Consider the following 18,059-nt stretch of genomic DNA (forward strand, 5'->3'; position numbering starts at 1 on the left):
AGGACCATAACATTTTATCGATCGCATCTGCTAGAAAAATGACAGGATGGATAATGAGAACCTTCAAAACGAGAGATGCCAAGCCCATGATGACACTCTTCAGGTCACTTGTTCTATCTAGGCTGGAATATTGCTGCACACTAACAGCACCTTTCAAGGCAGGCGAAATTGCTGACCTAGAAAATGTACAGAGAACCTTCATGGCGCGCATAACGGAGATAAAACACCTCAATTACTGGGAGCACTTGAGGTTCTTGAACCTGTATTCCCTGGAACGCAGGCGGGAGAGATACATGATTATATACACCTGGAAAATCCTAGAGGGACTAGTACCGAACTTGCACACGAAAATCACTCACTGGCACTGGACAAGCACCTAAAGTCAGTTCCTGATCAGCCGGGCTGTGGCTCGTACGTTGGTTTGCGTGCAGCCAGCAGCAACAGCCTGGTTGATCAGGCGCTGATCCACCAGGAGGCCTGGTCACAGACCGGGCCGCGGGGACATTGACCCCCGAAACTCTCTCCAGGTAAACTCCAGGTAAACTACGAAAGCAAAAGACTTGGCAGACGATGCAACATCCCCCCAATGAAAAGCAGGGGTGTCACTAGCACGTTAAGAGACCATACAATAAGTGTCAGGGGCCCGAGACTGTTCAACTGCCTCCCAGCATACATAAGGGGGATTACCAACAGACCCCTGGCAGTCTTCAAGCTGGCACTGGACAAACACCTAAAGTCGGTTCCTGATCAGCCGGGCTGTGGCTCGTACGTTGGTTTGCGTGCAGCCAGCAGTAACAGCCTGGTTGATCAGGCTCTGATCCACCAGGAGGCCTGGTCACAGACCGGGCCGCGGGGGCGTTGACCCCCGGAACTCTCTCCAGGTAAACTCCAGGTAAACCTCCCGCCCTTATGCCCCTCATTTCAAAAAATCTGTCCCTATCTGCGCTGTCAAAGCCTCTGAGTATCTTGTATGGTTTAATCAAGTCTTCCCTAATTCTTCTTACATTTAATCGTCAAGTTCAGTTATTTAGCTTCTCTCTTCATAACTCAGACCCCTCAGTTCTGAGCGTGTGTTGTTTCGTGTGTAGGTGTTTGGGGAAAGGGAGGGGGTGGTAGGAGGGCTGTGCTTGCTTCACGGTGAACTAAGATTAGATAACATTATGTAAAATGAACTTTGTAAAATAAAGAGGCGTATGCATTTCAGAGGACCCGACGTTGGTTGGGGTAGCAGAGCCCAGGCTGGACTGGTCGCTACCCACACCTTGCCCGCTGCAGCACCTGGTCGTCAATGTGTCGGCCCGTCAACTCGTCATCGACATTAACCATACCACTGTTAGTCACCTGTGTCCTTCAATTTTTTTTTTTATTTTTTGTTCCGGTGTGAGAGCTTCAGTTTATTTTACTGCAATTACCTTTCTGTAATTATTTGTAGTTACATGATCAGATAATGACAATAGAATTCACGGAAAGGTGATAAAAACTATTAGATATGGATGAAGACATTTATATACCGTTCAGGCCATTTATTAAAGGTGGCGGCTTCTTCAGTCCTAATAGAGAGTAAACTCATAAAGGATTTTATTTAGTGGCCTGGGGCAGCTGGCACCTACTTACTGACAGGTGTCAGTAAGTAGGTAACAGCTGATACCACTTACTGACAGGTGTCAGTAAGTGGGTATCATATGATGGCCGATATTAATATGGGTAATGTTTGGAAACACTGAAGCTCCCAATGTTTTGTGGGACTATGTTGGTGGTGCCAATGAGGCAGCTTCCCTGCATTTCCGCCTCCACTGGTCACTTTCACGATTGATTAATTGGACTTTATTCCATTTCATCAGATGTTCCTGATCGACTTTGTGTGATGCACAGACGTTATGACGGTTATCTTTACTGTAGGCATATTTCTGTTCATGAATTTTAATTTCCAACATTCTAGCAGTTTCCTATGCGTTCATTTCACCACATTCCCCACATGATACAATGAGCACACATTGGTAGGTTTCCTATACACACTGAATCTAAAGATTCGGCCTCCTCTATGTATGAGTGTCAAAGAGGAATAGCTCCAGCTACTTCACGTTCAGTTGCAAATTTAGTGGGACTACATTGTTAAATCTAGGGAGAAAATCATCGAAATTTTCATTGCACGGCCAGACACAATGCGTCATCCACGTAACTCGTCCGCTTGGCAGGACGTAGTAAAATGGATTGTTCTTGTTTTGTTGTTATTCATGTGTGTCTTGTTCATGTCTTGTTGCTGTTTATTCCTGTTATGTTGCTATTAATTCCTGCCTTAATACTGATTATTCCTACTTGATATTTTTTCTTGCCCTCTCCTGTGTTATGGAATATGACATCGTAGCATAGCTAGCTTTTGCTACCACAATGTAGTTCAAAGATGGAATATTTTAGCCACACACTGCGGATGTTCCTGTCATATAACTATCGTATACAGTATAATAGGTGGGCCACACACTAAAATTATATTAAATTTTAATAAAACTCTTCCACTGTCATACGCACAATCTCTCGCATAAAAAAAGGTTCAAGAATTATTATCTTCTATAACGTACATTATCTCTTTTTCGCCTTGTTCTTTCAAAATATAAAAGTTGTGTCACCTGGTGTGGCAGGTGTTGGTGGAAGCGCAGAAGCGAAGCCTGGTATTATTTCGAGGGAGAAATGGTTCCGGATCCGCTATCCGAGAGGAGGACCTTTGGCAGGGTGGGCTGCACATGCTGGTGATAAACCCACACACCAGCCAGGTCACCTTCAGCCAGATGTTCCAGACGAGCGACTTTGGGGGTCACCGAGACCTCTCGTGGTCGCTGCGGACCATCCAGCACGGTAGACTTGTCGTCCTGACCTCCGTGGTGAGAATTATAAAAAATTTTGGTCGAGGGTACATATTGTACATATTGTAAAGAATAAGCTGTTCAGGAATTATTTTTTGTAACTATATCTAAATATAATCAACAGATATAAGAAAGCTTTTGTACTTTTGATAACACTTATGTTTTGATACAAGTAGCTTTATGGCAGTATAATATGGAACCAGTACTTCATGTACTAACAGTCTAGGCTACAACAGTCACTTTCATCCATTTCCTTACATGATAATGCGTATTACTTCGCCAGCACGATGGCTCGCTGCACTTGGGGCCAGCAAGGCAAAACCTCCACGCCCTTGGGTCTGAATGGGCACTCCACTACCTCTTCAGGGACTCCTGGGCATGGGTCTTCTTTATGGGTGGCAGAACCCTGGCGGAGACCATCAATCCTAACATGGGGAATTCGAGCGTAGCCGCTTCGCCTCTGATGCTGCGGGTCGAAATTCCCCAGTCGTCACCTGCAGAAAGCAGATTTGCAGAAACCGTAAGTCCTATCATGGAGAATTCGAGTGTGGCCGCTTTGCCTTTGCTGCTACGGGTCGAAGTTCCCCGATCGTCGCTTGGAGAAGAAATACTTACAGAAAGCATCGGTCTTAGCATGGAAAATTTCAGTGTGCCCACCTCGTCTCTGCTGCAACAGGGACAGAGTCCCATATCATTACATGAAGAACCATTTTCAGAAAAAGGGGATCAAAGATCAAAAATTCAAAAGGTCACAAAAGACCTGCCTGTAAAAGGCAAAGAACAAAAAGAGACGCCGAGGACTGGAGCAAAAGCGGAAGGAAGAGATAAAGAATTAAAAAAACATGAATCACTTAATGAGGAATCACTCTACAAAGGGAAAACAGGAAACACATTAGACACTATAGGAATGCTGGATAATAGTGATGACGTCGTGAAGAATGGCACCCAATGGGACCAGCACAAGAAAGAAGAAATCATGAAGAAGGACACGGTAAAGGCTGTCGATGAAGTGATGGAGGGTGAAGCCATGAGTGAGTAATTTAGCCTTTTTTGTGAACATGATTATAATAAAAACAATAATAACATGGAGTGATTCAATTTTGGATAATGCAAATGCTAATAAAAATATAAAGTGATGAATAAACAGATAAATAAAATTAAAAAAATGGAAATATTACAAATTCTGCCTGTCAGTTTTATGAACACTCAAATTATACATTCTTGGTGAAGGCCGAGTTGACATGACTGAACCCAAAGGACTAATAACCAATTATTCCGGTAAATTAAAATGTACGAATTCATTTTTCAGAAGCACGGCTGTGTAAGTACAACAAGGTAAGTACAGCTAGCTAAGTACAGCTAGGTAAGTGCAGTTAGATGTGTACAGTTAAGTAAGCACAGTTAGATAAGTACGGTTAGATAAGTGGTATTATGCATCGACAAGTATGCTAACAAGACACACTGTCCCATAAACCGCATATTGTTTCTTAGTAACATACACCTAGATAAATACACTCATGCTCCGCCATCCAAAACCTACAGGAATATGCAATTTACCTTTGGCTTGTGTTAACGAGCACTGTTCTCTTTATAAAAATACAAATACCATATATTTTGGGATGTTCTGTACAGTATCTTGCACAGGTCTATAGCTAGCCCACCAGTGTGTCTTGACGACAAAGTCTGGTGTGATCTGATGACCGGGAATGGAGTGGTCTTGACGACTAGGTCTGTTGTGGTCGTCGCATCTGGTAGGACGTAGTCTTAGTAAGTACTTAGTTGTTCTGTATCCCTCGGTAACATCGTCTTTCTACTTCTGACGGAGGGATTTACAGCAGCAATAGAATTCACCATTTACCGACCTTCCGCTACACATTAACTCGTATAATGACACACTCATCAGCGTGAATAACTTACTCATTACCATGAAAATAAGCAGTAATTGTGTGGCGTTTCAACATTTTTTTTCCTGACCAGAAACGGGAGGTTGCAACTACAATAAGTGGTGGCTGCAGGAGGTAGCTACCAGTGGAGACGGGAGGAAGGAGTTACAGCCAGAAGCGGCGAGGCGGGTGTTCTGTACTACCCATGATGGCTACAGTGACCTATGTTACTGTGAGAAGCCCTTTACCCTGGCCCGAGATACCCCACACACTCGACCGGTTAGTTCTTCATTTGATTTGCACTCGGTATACCCTGGATTCGATTCCCTGCCACGAAAAATCGAACTGGCAAGCTTCCTTTCACTAAAAATGGGTAGCTGTTGTGGATTACATCCAGGGAAAAATGTCCTAGCAAACTCCGGTCCTCTTGAAATATCTTATCTTGTGAAAGAAAACACTCAAATCGTGTGTAAGGAAATTACAATACCTGCTGGAAGTATTGAAATGTTGAGTAAAGGGCATCCGTCTACCTAAGGATGTTAAAAAAAAAATTCATCCTGAGATATGGTAATTCTTACGTAATAGAAACGCTGGGTCTTTTGGAACCAGGCCTTTTAAGCTTTCATACAGTAGCTGCTGAACCTATAGTGGACTACTTAATGATATCCTCGTCCCCCTACTAAAGTCTCATCACGTATGCAACCCACCTTGTGTGATGCAATATAAGAAAACATAGCTAGCATTCGTTCCCACAATGTAAGTAACTATGATATAGATTACAGTAGGAGCACACTACAATTGTGCCCGAACTTTAGTAAATACAAAAAAATAGCTCCTCACCCACGCTGTCACACACACCAACCCAGACTCGCATACAAATACAAACAAGCATAAATGAACAGACACACACACACACACACACACACACACACACACACACACACACAGGAGCTCGGACTCGACAGCCGCAACCTCAACTAGGTGAGTACACACACACACACACACGGTTCAGGGAGAGTGATCTAGTAGCGACCAGTGAAGAGGCGGGGCCAGGAGCTCGGACTCGACCCCTGCAACCTCAACTAGGTGAGTACACAAAACATATGACGCATACAAGATATATCAAGACAGCTGTAGAATATGCGTTCCCCACATTATAGTCACACCTCACATTATAGTCACACCTTGAGGAAGTCCAGAAGTTCGCAGCAAATCTAGTCTCAGAGCTGAGAGAAATTCACTACAAAGTATGATTAGAAACTGAATTTAACGATTACACAAGAGAGATAATTCAGGGAAGACATTATCACGTCGAACACGATACTTAGAAATACTGACAAAGCGGGAAGACAGACTGTTTGACATGCGAGGATGAGCACAAATGAGTCACAGGGTTGTAATGGTGTAAGGAAAGTGTAATGAGCTGGATGAGGAAATGGCGAAAACGACTTCAATTCATGGAAAATGAGAGATCTTCCATGAATCAAACCTGGTTACAGGCTTTGTATGATCTCTGAGGTCTTAGCGTTTGCCTATAAATATAATAATCTATGAGTAGAAAGAATAGGTCCTAAAAACCTAAAAAAAAAAAAAAATCAGTTCACTGTAGATAAAGAGGCGAGTGTGTTAATATTTCAAGGAATACCTAGAAGACAAGTGTCTTCTAAGCCATTCAGGAAGAAGAAAGTGTCAGGCTAGAAAAAGTGGTAAAGAGCTCGCCAAGGATCAGTCACAGGACCCATACTCTTACAGATACATAGGAAAGACTTAAAGAAGAAACAGACGCCTCCATTTTGTTGCATGTTCCCTGACAATGAAAAACTGGCGAGGAGAATATGAAGACTAAAAGTTTCAATACTGTGTCTCGAACAATTCAGCATTAGCTCACAAATAAAGAAATAAATCTACAGACGACGTTTTGTAACTTAATATTGATACGGAACGAACTGAAAAGTCGTCTAAAGATTTATCTGCTATTTATGGTTTAATTTTGAATAGATGCGAGCTCAAAGCGATAGCAAGACACTACAAGAAGATGTGAACAAGCACAGGGATGCTCTAAAACTTGTTGTTGCACATCAATCCAGTCAAGTGCAAAAGAACAGAGGATGGGAAATGGGGAAGGCAAATAACAACGAGCTGGGAAATGGCGACCAGCAACAAAGTACTTCTTAGTAGGAAAGAAACTGCAGGCATCGGAAAAATAAAAGTATCTGAAGTTACACATCACACCCAATCTCTCCTCAGAAGCCCACATGAACCGAATTACATCAGCTGTGAATGTATGAATGACAAATGTAAAAATTGTCTTCAAGAACCTAAACAAGTAGCTGTTCACAACATTGTAAGCTACACACGTATACCTGGAGTATACCTGGAGAGGGTTTTGGGGGTCAACGCCCCCGCGGCCCGGTCTGTGACTAGGCCTCGCTGTGTATCAGTGTCTGATTAACCATTCTGTTATGACTGGCAGCACGCAAGCCGACGTATGAACTACAGCCCATCTGGTCAGGTACTGATTTCAGGTGCCTGTCCAGCGCCTTCTTGAAGACAGCCAGGGGTCTATTGGTAATCCCCCTTATGAATGCTGGGAGGCAGTTGAACAATCTTGGGCCCCTGACACTTATTGTTTTATCTTAGCGTACTCGTGGTGCCTCCGATTTTCACTGGGGAGATGTTGCATCGCCTGCCGAGTCTTTTGCTTTCGTAGGGAGAGATTCTCGTGTGCAGATTTGGGACTAGTCCCTCTAGGATTTTCCAAGTGTATATTATCATGTACCTTTCTCGCCTGCGTTCCAGAGAGCACAAATCAAGAGACTCCAACCGTTCCCAGTAATTTATGTGCTTTATCATACCTATACGTGCCGTGAAAGTTCTCTGTAAATTCTCCAAGTCTGCAGTTTCGCCTGCCTTGAAAGGGGCCGTTAGTGTACAGCAATATTTCAGCCTAGAAAGAACAAGCGATATGATTACTCTTGATTATGCGACACCACTATAGTTTTCAAATAGTCAAGCACATACAATCTACAGCAGGGTTTCCCAAACTTAGTACAGGTATCCCCCAGGGGTACATATGGACTAAACACGGTACGAGTGGGGTTAGAAACCACGGCAAGTGAGTCTTAAAACTCCAGGCCAGTACGAAAACACTTCTCATAGGGTACATAATGGTCTGAGAGAGGAAATAGTTAGTCTGATACCTTATGTTTAGTACTGTGACAATTTCTACATCAGAATCCATCTACGAGTGACATATTCAAAGAATTAATCACTGAACATCTTATGAAACTGGAAGAGGAACTTTAAGGGTATTTCCCAAACCTTAGTGAAGTTGGATTAGTGTGTCTTCGGAATCCTTTCACCGCAAATGCTCTGGTGTTGCAGGCTGGGGCAGGTATGCAAGAGGAGCTGCTAGAACTCTAGCTTGATTATTCTGCACGTGATGCATATTCTGAGAAAAATTTGTGATAGAAGCATTGACAGAGTACTTTGGTATTTGGGAAGTGAAACAGTTGAACGAGACGGAAAAAGAAATAGGGAAAATAAACCCTAGACAATAATTAAAACAAAGACATGTTAAAAACTCAAAAAAAAAAAAATGGAAAAACAACTACGCCTGTCAACTCAATATTATTAAGAAGCAAGACTAAGATCCACATTTAAGAGACGAGCCCAGGAACTGGAGCTAAACCCCAGCTACGTGAATAAATAAGTGCACAAACATAGAAACACTGTTTTATGACAAAGAAAAAGCAACCCCGACAGCATGTTGCAGCACCTTCAAACCTTCAATCATCACCCTAACATTGTATAATATCATAATTATAAACTGTACACTGTGGCTGCATTTTTCTTAAATATTTTTTTTATATTTTATACAAAGAAGTTCGAGCGGATATACATAATCTGACAAATACTCTGATATATACGCCAGTAATTATGCAATGCATTATCGGGCACACTAATCATAAGGCTTACATGATGCTTCAGTCTAGAACTAACAAATTAGTCAAGACAGCCTGTGTACTTTGCTATAATTACAAGTACAACAACGAGGCAGGTTGCGAATGATAATTTATTAACTGTGCAGCAAATTTGCAAAAGAAATCAGTACTATATTTATCTTTTTTTCTCTACTTACATTGCAAAAATTAATTCTTTACAACTATGTGATCGTGAGATGGTACAGAAAATCTGGCATAATGTTTGTGTTCCACAGCCCCACTGGAGAGAAGATATCCCCATCATCATTCTGGCTGGCAACAGAACCCGCTATCTCTACAGGTAAGATAGAACCCATTATCTGTACAGATGAGACAGGACCCTCTCGATTGTGTGGGTAGAATTTTTAATAGGTTGAAAGAGTTCAAAACTCTCCTGACCCTATCTGAGCGCTTAGTTAATTTCCTATCTTTTTTTATGCAGCCAATACCCATTCTGTGGGCAGTAGTTTAAAGATTAGAGTCACATAATGTGTCCAGAAAGTGGGCCCCAATTTTTCGGTAGTATAGTTTATATGTGGTCTTGAATTATATATATTCATATTCATATAGTTTATTTGGACATGATACATAGTTGTACAAGGAATTATAGTAGTTGGGTGTACATGCCAAAAACTCCTTGTATGCAGAGCATTATGGGCAGGCTTAAAATTAACTTAAAATTAACTAAGCAGTGAAAGGTTCAGTGTATACAAATTACCGTAAACAGTTTACAATATGAAGTACAATTGAGTATTTGAAACAATGATATTTGAACATTTCGACATTGAAGCATTATAGTTGTACAAATTTGACGTATTACAATGTAATACGACAAGATGATCAATTTACTGTATGCTGTCTTGAAGTAATTGGGAGAATTATTGGTAATGTTAAATATTGAGTGTTGATTATTTAGTCCTGGGCGAGTAAGTGGTTTTTGAGAAGAGTCTTAAATTGATTTTCATGCCTGGTTACTTTAGTATGTTCTGGTAATGAATTCCAAATTTTGGGGCCCTTTATGTGCATAAAGTTTTTACACAGTGTGATATGGACACGTGGTACATCAAAAAGAGATCTGTGTCTTGTGTTATGGTCGTGTGTCCTGTTAAAGTTGGTGAGGAGAAGTTTGCGTGTATTGTTCTATGTATGTAGTAGGCACATGAATAAGTGTGGCTGTTCTTTATGGTGAGCAAATTTAGACTTTTGAATAGAGGCAGATTATTATTATTATAATCAAGGGGGAAGCACTAAACCCGTAGGATTATACAGCGCCTATGGGGGGATGGAAGGCATTCAGGCTTAATTCAGGGAACTGGAGCACAGATCCAACTGGAGCACAGATCCAATTCCCTAGATCAAGAGCCCCTCACCAGCGTCAAGGAGCCTTCCTTGAGGGGTAATAGAGGCGGAGTATGCTGTCGCGAGTGGAAATTTGTTATGATTCTGATTGTAGCCTTTTGCTGGGTTATTAGTGGCCTACCTACTTGCTGCTACCTACTTGCTGCTACCTACTTGCTGCTACCTACTTGCTGCTACCTACTTGCTGCTACCTACTTGCTGCTACCTACTTGCTGCTACCTACTTGCTGCTACCTACTTGCTGCTACCTACTTGCTGCTAGGTGAACAGGACAACAGGTGTAAGGAAACGCGTCGAAATGTTTCTACCCCGCCGGGAATCAAACCCGGGCCCTCCGTGTATGAAGAGAGAGCTTTGCCAGCCAGGCCAGTTAGTAAGAGTAGGCTGCCCATACTGCAGTCACTCTTTTGTTTAAAAAAAAATATCTGTTAGAAAGAGAAGACATTGATGGAGGTAGAATTTAATAAGCCCAATAATTTTCTGTATCTCGGTGGGATATTTATAACAGTTTAGTTGGTTACTGTTGCAGATTGCTTAGAAGCGTAGGCCAGCAGGCCGGGTTGCAGGCCCAGCTGGTGCTGCTAGTGACAGATGGTGTGGTAGATGATGTGCTGAAGCTGGCACACATCCTGCAAGTCAACGTCATCATTCACAGGTAGCATAACCTGTTACACGTCATCATTCACAGGTAACACAACCTGTTACACGTCATCATCCATAGGTAACACAACCTGTTACACGTCATCATCCATAGGTAACACAACCTGTTACACGTCATCATCCACAGGTAACACAACCTGTTACACGTCATCATCCACAGGTAACACAACCTGTTACACGTCATCATCCACAGGTAACACAACCTGTTACACGTCATCATCCACAGGTAACACAACCTGTTACACGTCATCATCCACAGGTAACACAACCTGTTACACGTCATCATTCACAGGTAACACAACCTGTTACACGTCATCATTCACAGGTAACACAACCTGTTACACGTCATCATTCACAGGTAACACAACCTGTTACACGTCATCATTCACAGGTAACACAACCTGTTACACGTCATCATTCACAGGTAGCACAACCTGTTACACGTCATCATCCACAGGTAGCACAACCTGTTACACGTCATCATCCACAGGTAACACAACCTGTTACACGTCATCATCCATAGGTAACACAACCTGTTACACGCCATCATTCACAGGTAACACTACCTGTTACACGTCATCATCCACAGGTAGCACAACCTGTTACACGTCATCATCCACAGGTAACACAACCTGTTACACGTCAGCATCCATAGGTAACACAACCTGTTACACGTCATCATTCACAGGTAACACTACCTGTTACACGTCATCATCCACAGGTAGCACAACCTGTTACACGTCATCATCCACAGGTAACACAACCTGTTACACGTCATCATCCATAGGTAACACAACCTGTTACATGTCATCATTCACAGGTAACACAACCTGTTACATCTCAGTAGTATCAGTTCCCAGTAGTACCAGTTACCAGTAATATGACTCACTACCAACCGTCTGCGTGAATCACTGACTGTTATTCATGTTGCTGCTGACTATAGCATGTTTTTGAACGCCGCTGGTAACACAACCTGTTACACGTCATCATCCACAGGTAGCATGATCTGTTACATGTCATCGTCCACAGGTAACATTCTGGTTAACGTTATCACTAGCAGTTAAGGGAAAATTATGCAATTAAAAATAATTACAATATCTTCATAAACGAATGAAAATTTTACTCTTGTCAATACAAGTAGCCAATATAGCCATTATGTACGGTCAGTCAAAGCCAGTCAGTAAGTTATCTAAGTCAATCATTCAGTCAGCAAATCTCTCAGTATAATAAACCAGTAGTGCTGAGGATAAGAGCCATATAAGCATATTTTGTTGGTTAATCCATTATTTCTCAGCAAAATGTAGCTTTATTCAACATTACGTCTCAAAGTCAGAAGGTTTGAGACAGACTTTTTCTTGGCCTTCGATTCTCTCATAATCTCCTTCAAGGACTTTTCATCCTCCTCCGTTTCCTCCTCGTCTTTCAATCAATCAATCAAGTTTATTCTCTACAAGGATTACAATGTGGGGTTTACAGATTTTGGTTATTGTGTAGTTTACATGTAATAAAATACTAATTACAGAGGGGGCCACTAGGACACCTAGCATGGCTAGGCATTTCGGGCAGATTTAGATTAATTCTTAACTCTAAATTATTACAAATTATGGAGTAAGTTGGTATTATGGCTAAGTGACTAAATACTAGTTTGTGAGTTTAGCAATGTGAATTCTTTTGTTTTGGCACAGTACATAGTTTCTATATTGGAGTATCACAGGCAAACTTATGACTAGTTAGGATTCATTATTTTAAGATTAAGATTCGTATTTCTGTGTTTATAATCAAATGAGTGAGTGAGTGTAAGTGTGAACCACCAGGTGGTTTTCATGTAGTTAGTTGACGGGGTGTATCAGGGAGATAAGATGTTTTCTAACGGTAGTTTTGAAGGTGATGAATGTGTCTGCAGTTCTAGAGTTTTCAGGTAGGGTGTTCCAGATTTTAGGGCCTTTGACATACACCCCCTACTCACACTTTCTCTTTCCTCAGGCCGGAGGGACAAGGAGCAGCCCGAGTATCCCGGAACTTGCGCTTCGCTTTCTTCAGCGCCCTCAGGATCTTTCCCCGAGCGGACAAATTCATACTACTTGAGGATGACCTTGTGCTTTCGCCAGATTTCTACTCGTAAGGTCCTTCCTTGTAATTTGATTCATAGGCAGCGCTAGAACAGGGTAACCGCAAACTGAGGAAATTCCCACAATGAAACTATCAGATGTATACTGCATATGCAAGTAATTTTGTTAGAAAAAAAAATCCTCTATGCAGGTACATGCAGCAGAGCGGATGGGTGCTGGACAACGACCCCTCAGTGTACTGCGTATCTGCGTACAACCACTTCTCTTATGACCACACCGCCCATGACCCTAGCCGTGTCTACCGCGTGCATAGCTTCCCTTCCTATGGCTGGATGGTCACCAGAGACACCCTCGCTTACATCCTTCCCAAATGGCTTCCCAGCAACATAGTAAGGAACTTATTTAAAAGTTACGGTTCACGCCCATCACTGAAAGAGAAGAAGCAGTGGCGGCGACAAGGAAAAAACAAGGAAGAGGCAGCTTCAAGACAAGTCTCCTTGCTAGAAACAAATGATGTCCAGGTGACATGTGGTGAAAGACCCAACTGCAGACAGAAACTTCATTGAGACGTTTCGCCTCTGGGTGAAAGACGCCTGTGTGCAAACGAAAACTGAAGTTCCTTCCTGCAGTTGTGCCCTTTTTTTCACTCCAACTTTCCCAGTCCCCTTCAAGTCAGATTGTCACCTAAGCCCCTCCAATATGGGTGTATAAAGAGGTGTGTGTGTGTGTAATTACCAATTTGTGGTTGCAGGGGTCGATTCACAGTTCCTGCTTCCCTCCCCCCCTTCGCTGGTCGCCACTAGGTCCACTCCTTGTTCCACGAGCTTTATCGTATCTCTTCTTACAGTTATGTATGGCTCCTGCCTCCACTACATCACTCTCTAGAATGATCCATTTCCTGACAACTCTATTGCTGAAGAAAAACTTCCTAACATCCCTGTTACACATCCGAGTCTTTAGCTTTCAGTTGTAACCCTTCGTTGCTGTGTCCCATCTCTGAAACATTCTGTCCCTATCCGCCTTGTCAATTCCTCTCATTATTTTATATATCGTCGTTATCATGTCTCCCCATCTCTCCTGCCCCCCAGTGTCGTCAGGTCAATTTCCCTTAACCTTTCCTCGTAGGACATACTCTAATTTCTTGACGTGCTTGACCAGGTATGGGTTCCATACTGGTGCTGCATACTCCAATATGGGCCTGACATACACGGTGTACAGTCTTGAATGATGCCTTGCTAAGGTGTCGAAACGCTTGCCAGGGGCCCATATGCAGCAAGTTATTTGGTTGATGTGCGCCTCAGAAAATATGCTCGGTATTATATTCTAAGATCCTTTTCTTTGAGTGAGGTTTGCGGTCTTTGGCCCCTAGCGGTCTTCTTTGACCTTCCCCAATCTTCATGACTTTGCACTTAGTAGGGTTAAACTCCAGAAGCCAGTTGTTGGATCCTCATCCATTTGAATTCTCCGCATTAGCTTCACGTCGTTTGCAAACAGGGACACCTCTGAATCTATACCCTTCAGTCCTGTCATTCACATATACCAGAAACAACACCAGTCCTACTGTCCTAGGATTCACCCTTGTAGAACCCTGTTCGTCATAGGCGCCTACTGTGACACCTCATCACGTACCATCACTCGTTGTTTCCTTCCTGTCAGGCTTTCTCTGATCCATTGCAGTGCCTTTCCGGTTATTCCTGCCTGCTGCTCTAGCTTTTGCACTAATCTCTGGAGCGGAACTGTGTCGATATCCTTCTTACAATCCAAGAAAATGCAACCTACCACTTCTCTCTCTCTCTCCTGCCTTACTTCTGTCATCTTGTAAAACTCCAGTGGGTGTGTGACACAGGAGTTTCCCTCTCTGAAAACATGATGATTATCGTGTATAGGCTCATTTCTTTTTAGGTGCTCCGCCAGTCTTTTTCTGATAAACTTTTCCATGAGTTTGCATGCTATACATGTCAGTGACACTGGTCTGTACTTTAATGCTATCTGCCTATCTCCTTTCTTAAAGACTGGGACTACATTTGCTGTCTTCCACACCTCAGGTAGTTGCCGTGTTTCGATAGATGTGCTGAAGATTGTTGTTAGTGGCACACACAGTGCCTCTGCTCTCTCTTGCAGGACCCACAGAGAGGCATTGTCTGGTCCCACATTATTATTATTATTATAATAAAAAAAGAAGGGCCATACAGTGCTGCTCTGGTCCCACAGCCTTTGAGACATCTAGCTCACTTTGCAGCCTCTTCACATCCCTCTCGATTGTGTGTAGTATGTCCATCACCTGTTGGTGTACTGTACCATTCCGGTCTACTGTAGTCCAGTCTGTCTCTACTGAAAATACTTCCTTAAATCTCGTATTAAGCTAATCACATGCTTCTTTGTTGTTTCCTGTGATCTCCCCTCCTTTCTTCCTCAGCCTTATTACCTGGTCCTTGACTGTTGTTTTCCTCCTGATGTGGCTGTGCAACAGCTTTGGACCATTGCACCTTGCCTTTGGGGCCCAGCCCTTTGCGTAACAAATATGGGCCTGTTGTTGTTGGCACTGGTGTTTTCCACCCTTGACGCTGGAAATGGAAGCTACCCTCCCCTTTCTTTGATCAGACCTAAATGCCTCCCTCTCCCAAATTGTTGATAATTATTATAATAAAAAATAAATAATTATAATAATGTCATTAATATATTAATATTATAATTATAGTACCATAAAAAGCTAAATCCATATGAGTCACGCATTGCTAGAGAAGGAAAATACCAAATTAAACTCTCTCTTAGACTCACGACTGGGATTACTTCCTTGCGACGAGCGTCATGAGGCGAGGTCGTGAGTGCCTGGTGCCAGAGGTAAACCGTGCCTACCACGGTGGTGGCACTGGTGTACATCTCAGCGCGTCTTGGTCTACTGAGAGAGACTACCTCTCAAGACCCTATAATCACAACCCCAACGTCACCCTCATGCAGTCCTCCAGGTCAGTACCTCTCTAAATATGTACACGATCTTTTGAATAAAAGATTAAGTTGGGTTCTGTGTGTGTGTATGTATGCAGTTCGATTTTTTGTTAAGAAAATGTAAAAATAGTTAGATCCTGCAAAACTGCAGCAAGATTTTGTAAAAATATAGACCAATACTTAACGAGATTGTTCCACTCAAACTCAAGTAAGCTCACCTATAGTCAACGAAACTTGAAATAACCAGACAGGGTTACCTGGAGGTTATTCCGGGGATCAACGCCCCCGCGGCCCGGTCCATGACCAGGCCTCCCGATGGATCAGGGCCTGATCAGGGTGCTGGTAGGAGCTTCCTCGCTGCAATGCATGACGGTATCAGGCACTCTTAAGCTCGGCGGCATCAGTCTCCCCTGTTTGTAGATATCACTGTGGTAGGATAACTCTTAGAATGTAAATTCAACAGTGTAAAAACAAAAAAGTTGTTGCTATGTTACAGGCTACTGCAGGAGGTTTATGAGGAGGAGATGGTGGCGCTGCTGAGGACGGCGGTCCCGATTGACGTTAACGATGCAGTTGAAGACAAGAAACTTCTCTCACTGGTAAGATGCGAGAGAGAGAGGGAGAGAGAGAGAGAGAGAGAGAAAGAGAGAGAGTGAGTGAGAGAGAGAGAGAGAGAGAGAGAGAGAGAGAGAGAGAGAGAGAGAGAGAGAGAGAGAGAGAGAGAGAGAGAGAGAGAGAGAGAGAGAGAGAAGCAGGCAGACAGTAGAATAGCAGAAGGGTCTATTTTTTATTTTTTATTATCACACTGGCCGATTCCCACCAAGGCAGGGTGGCCCGAAAAAGAAAAACTTTCACCATCATTCACTCCATCACTGTCTTGCCAGAAGGGTGCTTTACACTACAATTTTTAAACTGCAACATTATCACCCCTCCTTCAGAGTGCAGGCGCTGTACTTCCCATCTCCAGGACTCAAGTCCGGCCTGCCGGTTTCCCTGAACCCCTTCATAAATGTTACTTTGTTCACACTCCAACAGCACGTCAAGTATTAAAAACCATTTGTCTCCATTCACTCCTATCAAACACGTTCACGCAAGCCTGCTGGAAATCCAAGCCCCTCGCACACAAAACCTCCTTTACCCCCTCCCTCCAACCTTTCCTAGGCCGACCCCTACCCCGCCTTCCTTCCACTACAGACTGATACACTCTTGAAGTCACTCTGTTTCGCTCCATTCTCTCTACATGTCCGAACCACCTCAACAACCCTTCCTCAGCCCTCTGGACAACAGTTTTGGTAATCCCGCACCTCCTCCTAACTTCCAAACTACGAATTCTCTTCATTATATTCACACCACACATTGCCCTCAGACATGACATCTCCACTGCCTCCAGCCTTCTCCTCGCTGCAACATTCATCACCCATGCTTCACACCCATATAGGAGCATTGGTAAAACTATACTCTCATACATTCCCCTCTTTGCCTCCAAGGACAAAGTTCTTTGTCTCCACAGACTCCTAAGTGCACCACTCACCCTTTTCCCCTCATCAATTCTATGATTCACCTCATCTTTCATAGACCCATCCGCTGACACGTCCACTCCCAAATATCTGAATACATTCACCTCCTCCATACTCTCTCCCTCCAATCTGATATCTAATCTTTCATCACCTAATTTTTTTGTTATCCTCATAACCTTACTCTTTCCTGTATTCACTTTTAATTTTCTTCTTTTACATACCCTACCAAATTCATCCACCAATCTCTGCAACTTCTCTTCAGAATCTCCCAAGAGCACAGTGTCATCAGCAAAGAGCAACTGTGACAACTCCCACTTTATGTGTGATTCTTTATCTTTTAACTCCACGCCTCTTGCCAAGACCCTTGCATTTACTTCTCTTACAACCCCATCTATAAATATATTAAACAACCACGGTGACATCACACATCCTTGTCTAAGGCCTACTTTTACTGGGAAATAATTTCCCTCTTTCCTACATACTCTAATTTGAGCCTCACTATCCTCGTAAAAACTCTTCACTGGTTTCAGTAACCTATCTCCTATACCATACACCTGCAACATCTGCCACATTGCCCCCCTATCCACCCTGTCATACGCCTTTTCCATATCCATAAATGCCACAAAGACCTCTTTAGCCTTATCTAAATACTGTTCACTTAAATGTTTCACTGTAAACACCTGGTCCTCACACCCCCCCCCTTACCTTTCCTAAAGCCTCCTTGTTCATCTGCTATCCTATTCTCCGTCTTACTCTTAAGTCTTTCAATAATAACTCTACCATAC

General features: G+C 42.9%; 1 protein-coding gene across 2 annotated transcripts in view; it reads left to right on the forward strand.

Annotated features, from left to right (window-relative positions):
* LOC128687144 (uncharacterized) overlaps nt 1–18,059 on the forward strand; it is a 69,726-nt gene that overhangs the window by 44,958 nt on the left and 6,709 nt on the right. Inside the window, exons 5-14 of one of the 2 annotated variants that reach the window (XM_070092584.1) lie at nt 1,205–1,332; nt 2,637–2,876; nt 3,142–3,889; nt 4,836–5,020; nt 8,961–9,025; nt 10,612–10,737; nt 12,726–12,860; nt 13,002–13,200; nt 15,584–15,777; nt 16,254–16,356. In XM_070092584.1, the coding sequence (XP_069948685.1) occupies nt 1,205–1,332; nt 2,637–2,876; nt 3,142–3,889; nt 4,836–5,020; nt 8,961–9,025; nt 10,612–10,737; nt 12,726–12,860; nt 13,002–13,200; nt 15,584–15,777; nt 16,254–16,356 (2,123 nt within the window). The remainder of the gene's footprint in view (nt 1–1,204; nt 1,333–2,636; nt 2,877–3,141; nt 3,890–4,835; nt 5,021–8,960; nt 9,026–10,611; nt 10,738–12,725; nt 12,861–13,001; nt 13,201–15,583; nt 15,778–16,253; nt 16,357–18,059) is intronic. The other variant, XM_070092585.1, reaches the window with a different exon arrangement.

Source organism: Cherax quadricarinatus, chromosome 40 (assembly GCF_038502225.1).
Source record: "Cherax quadricarinatus isolate ZL_2023a chromosome 40, ASM3850222v1, whole genome shotgun sequence".
NCBI lineage: Eukaryota > Metazoa > Arthropoda > Malacostraca > Decapoda > Parastacidae > Cherax > Cherax quadricarinatus.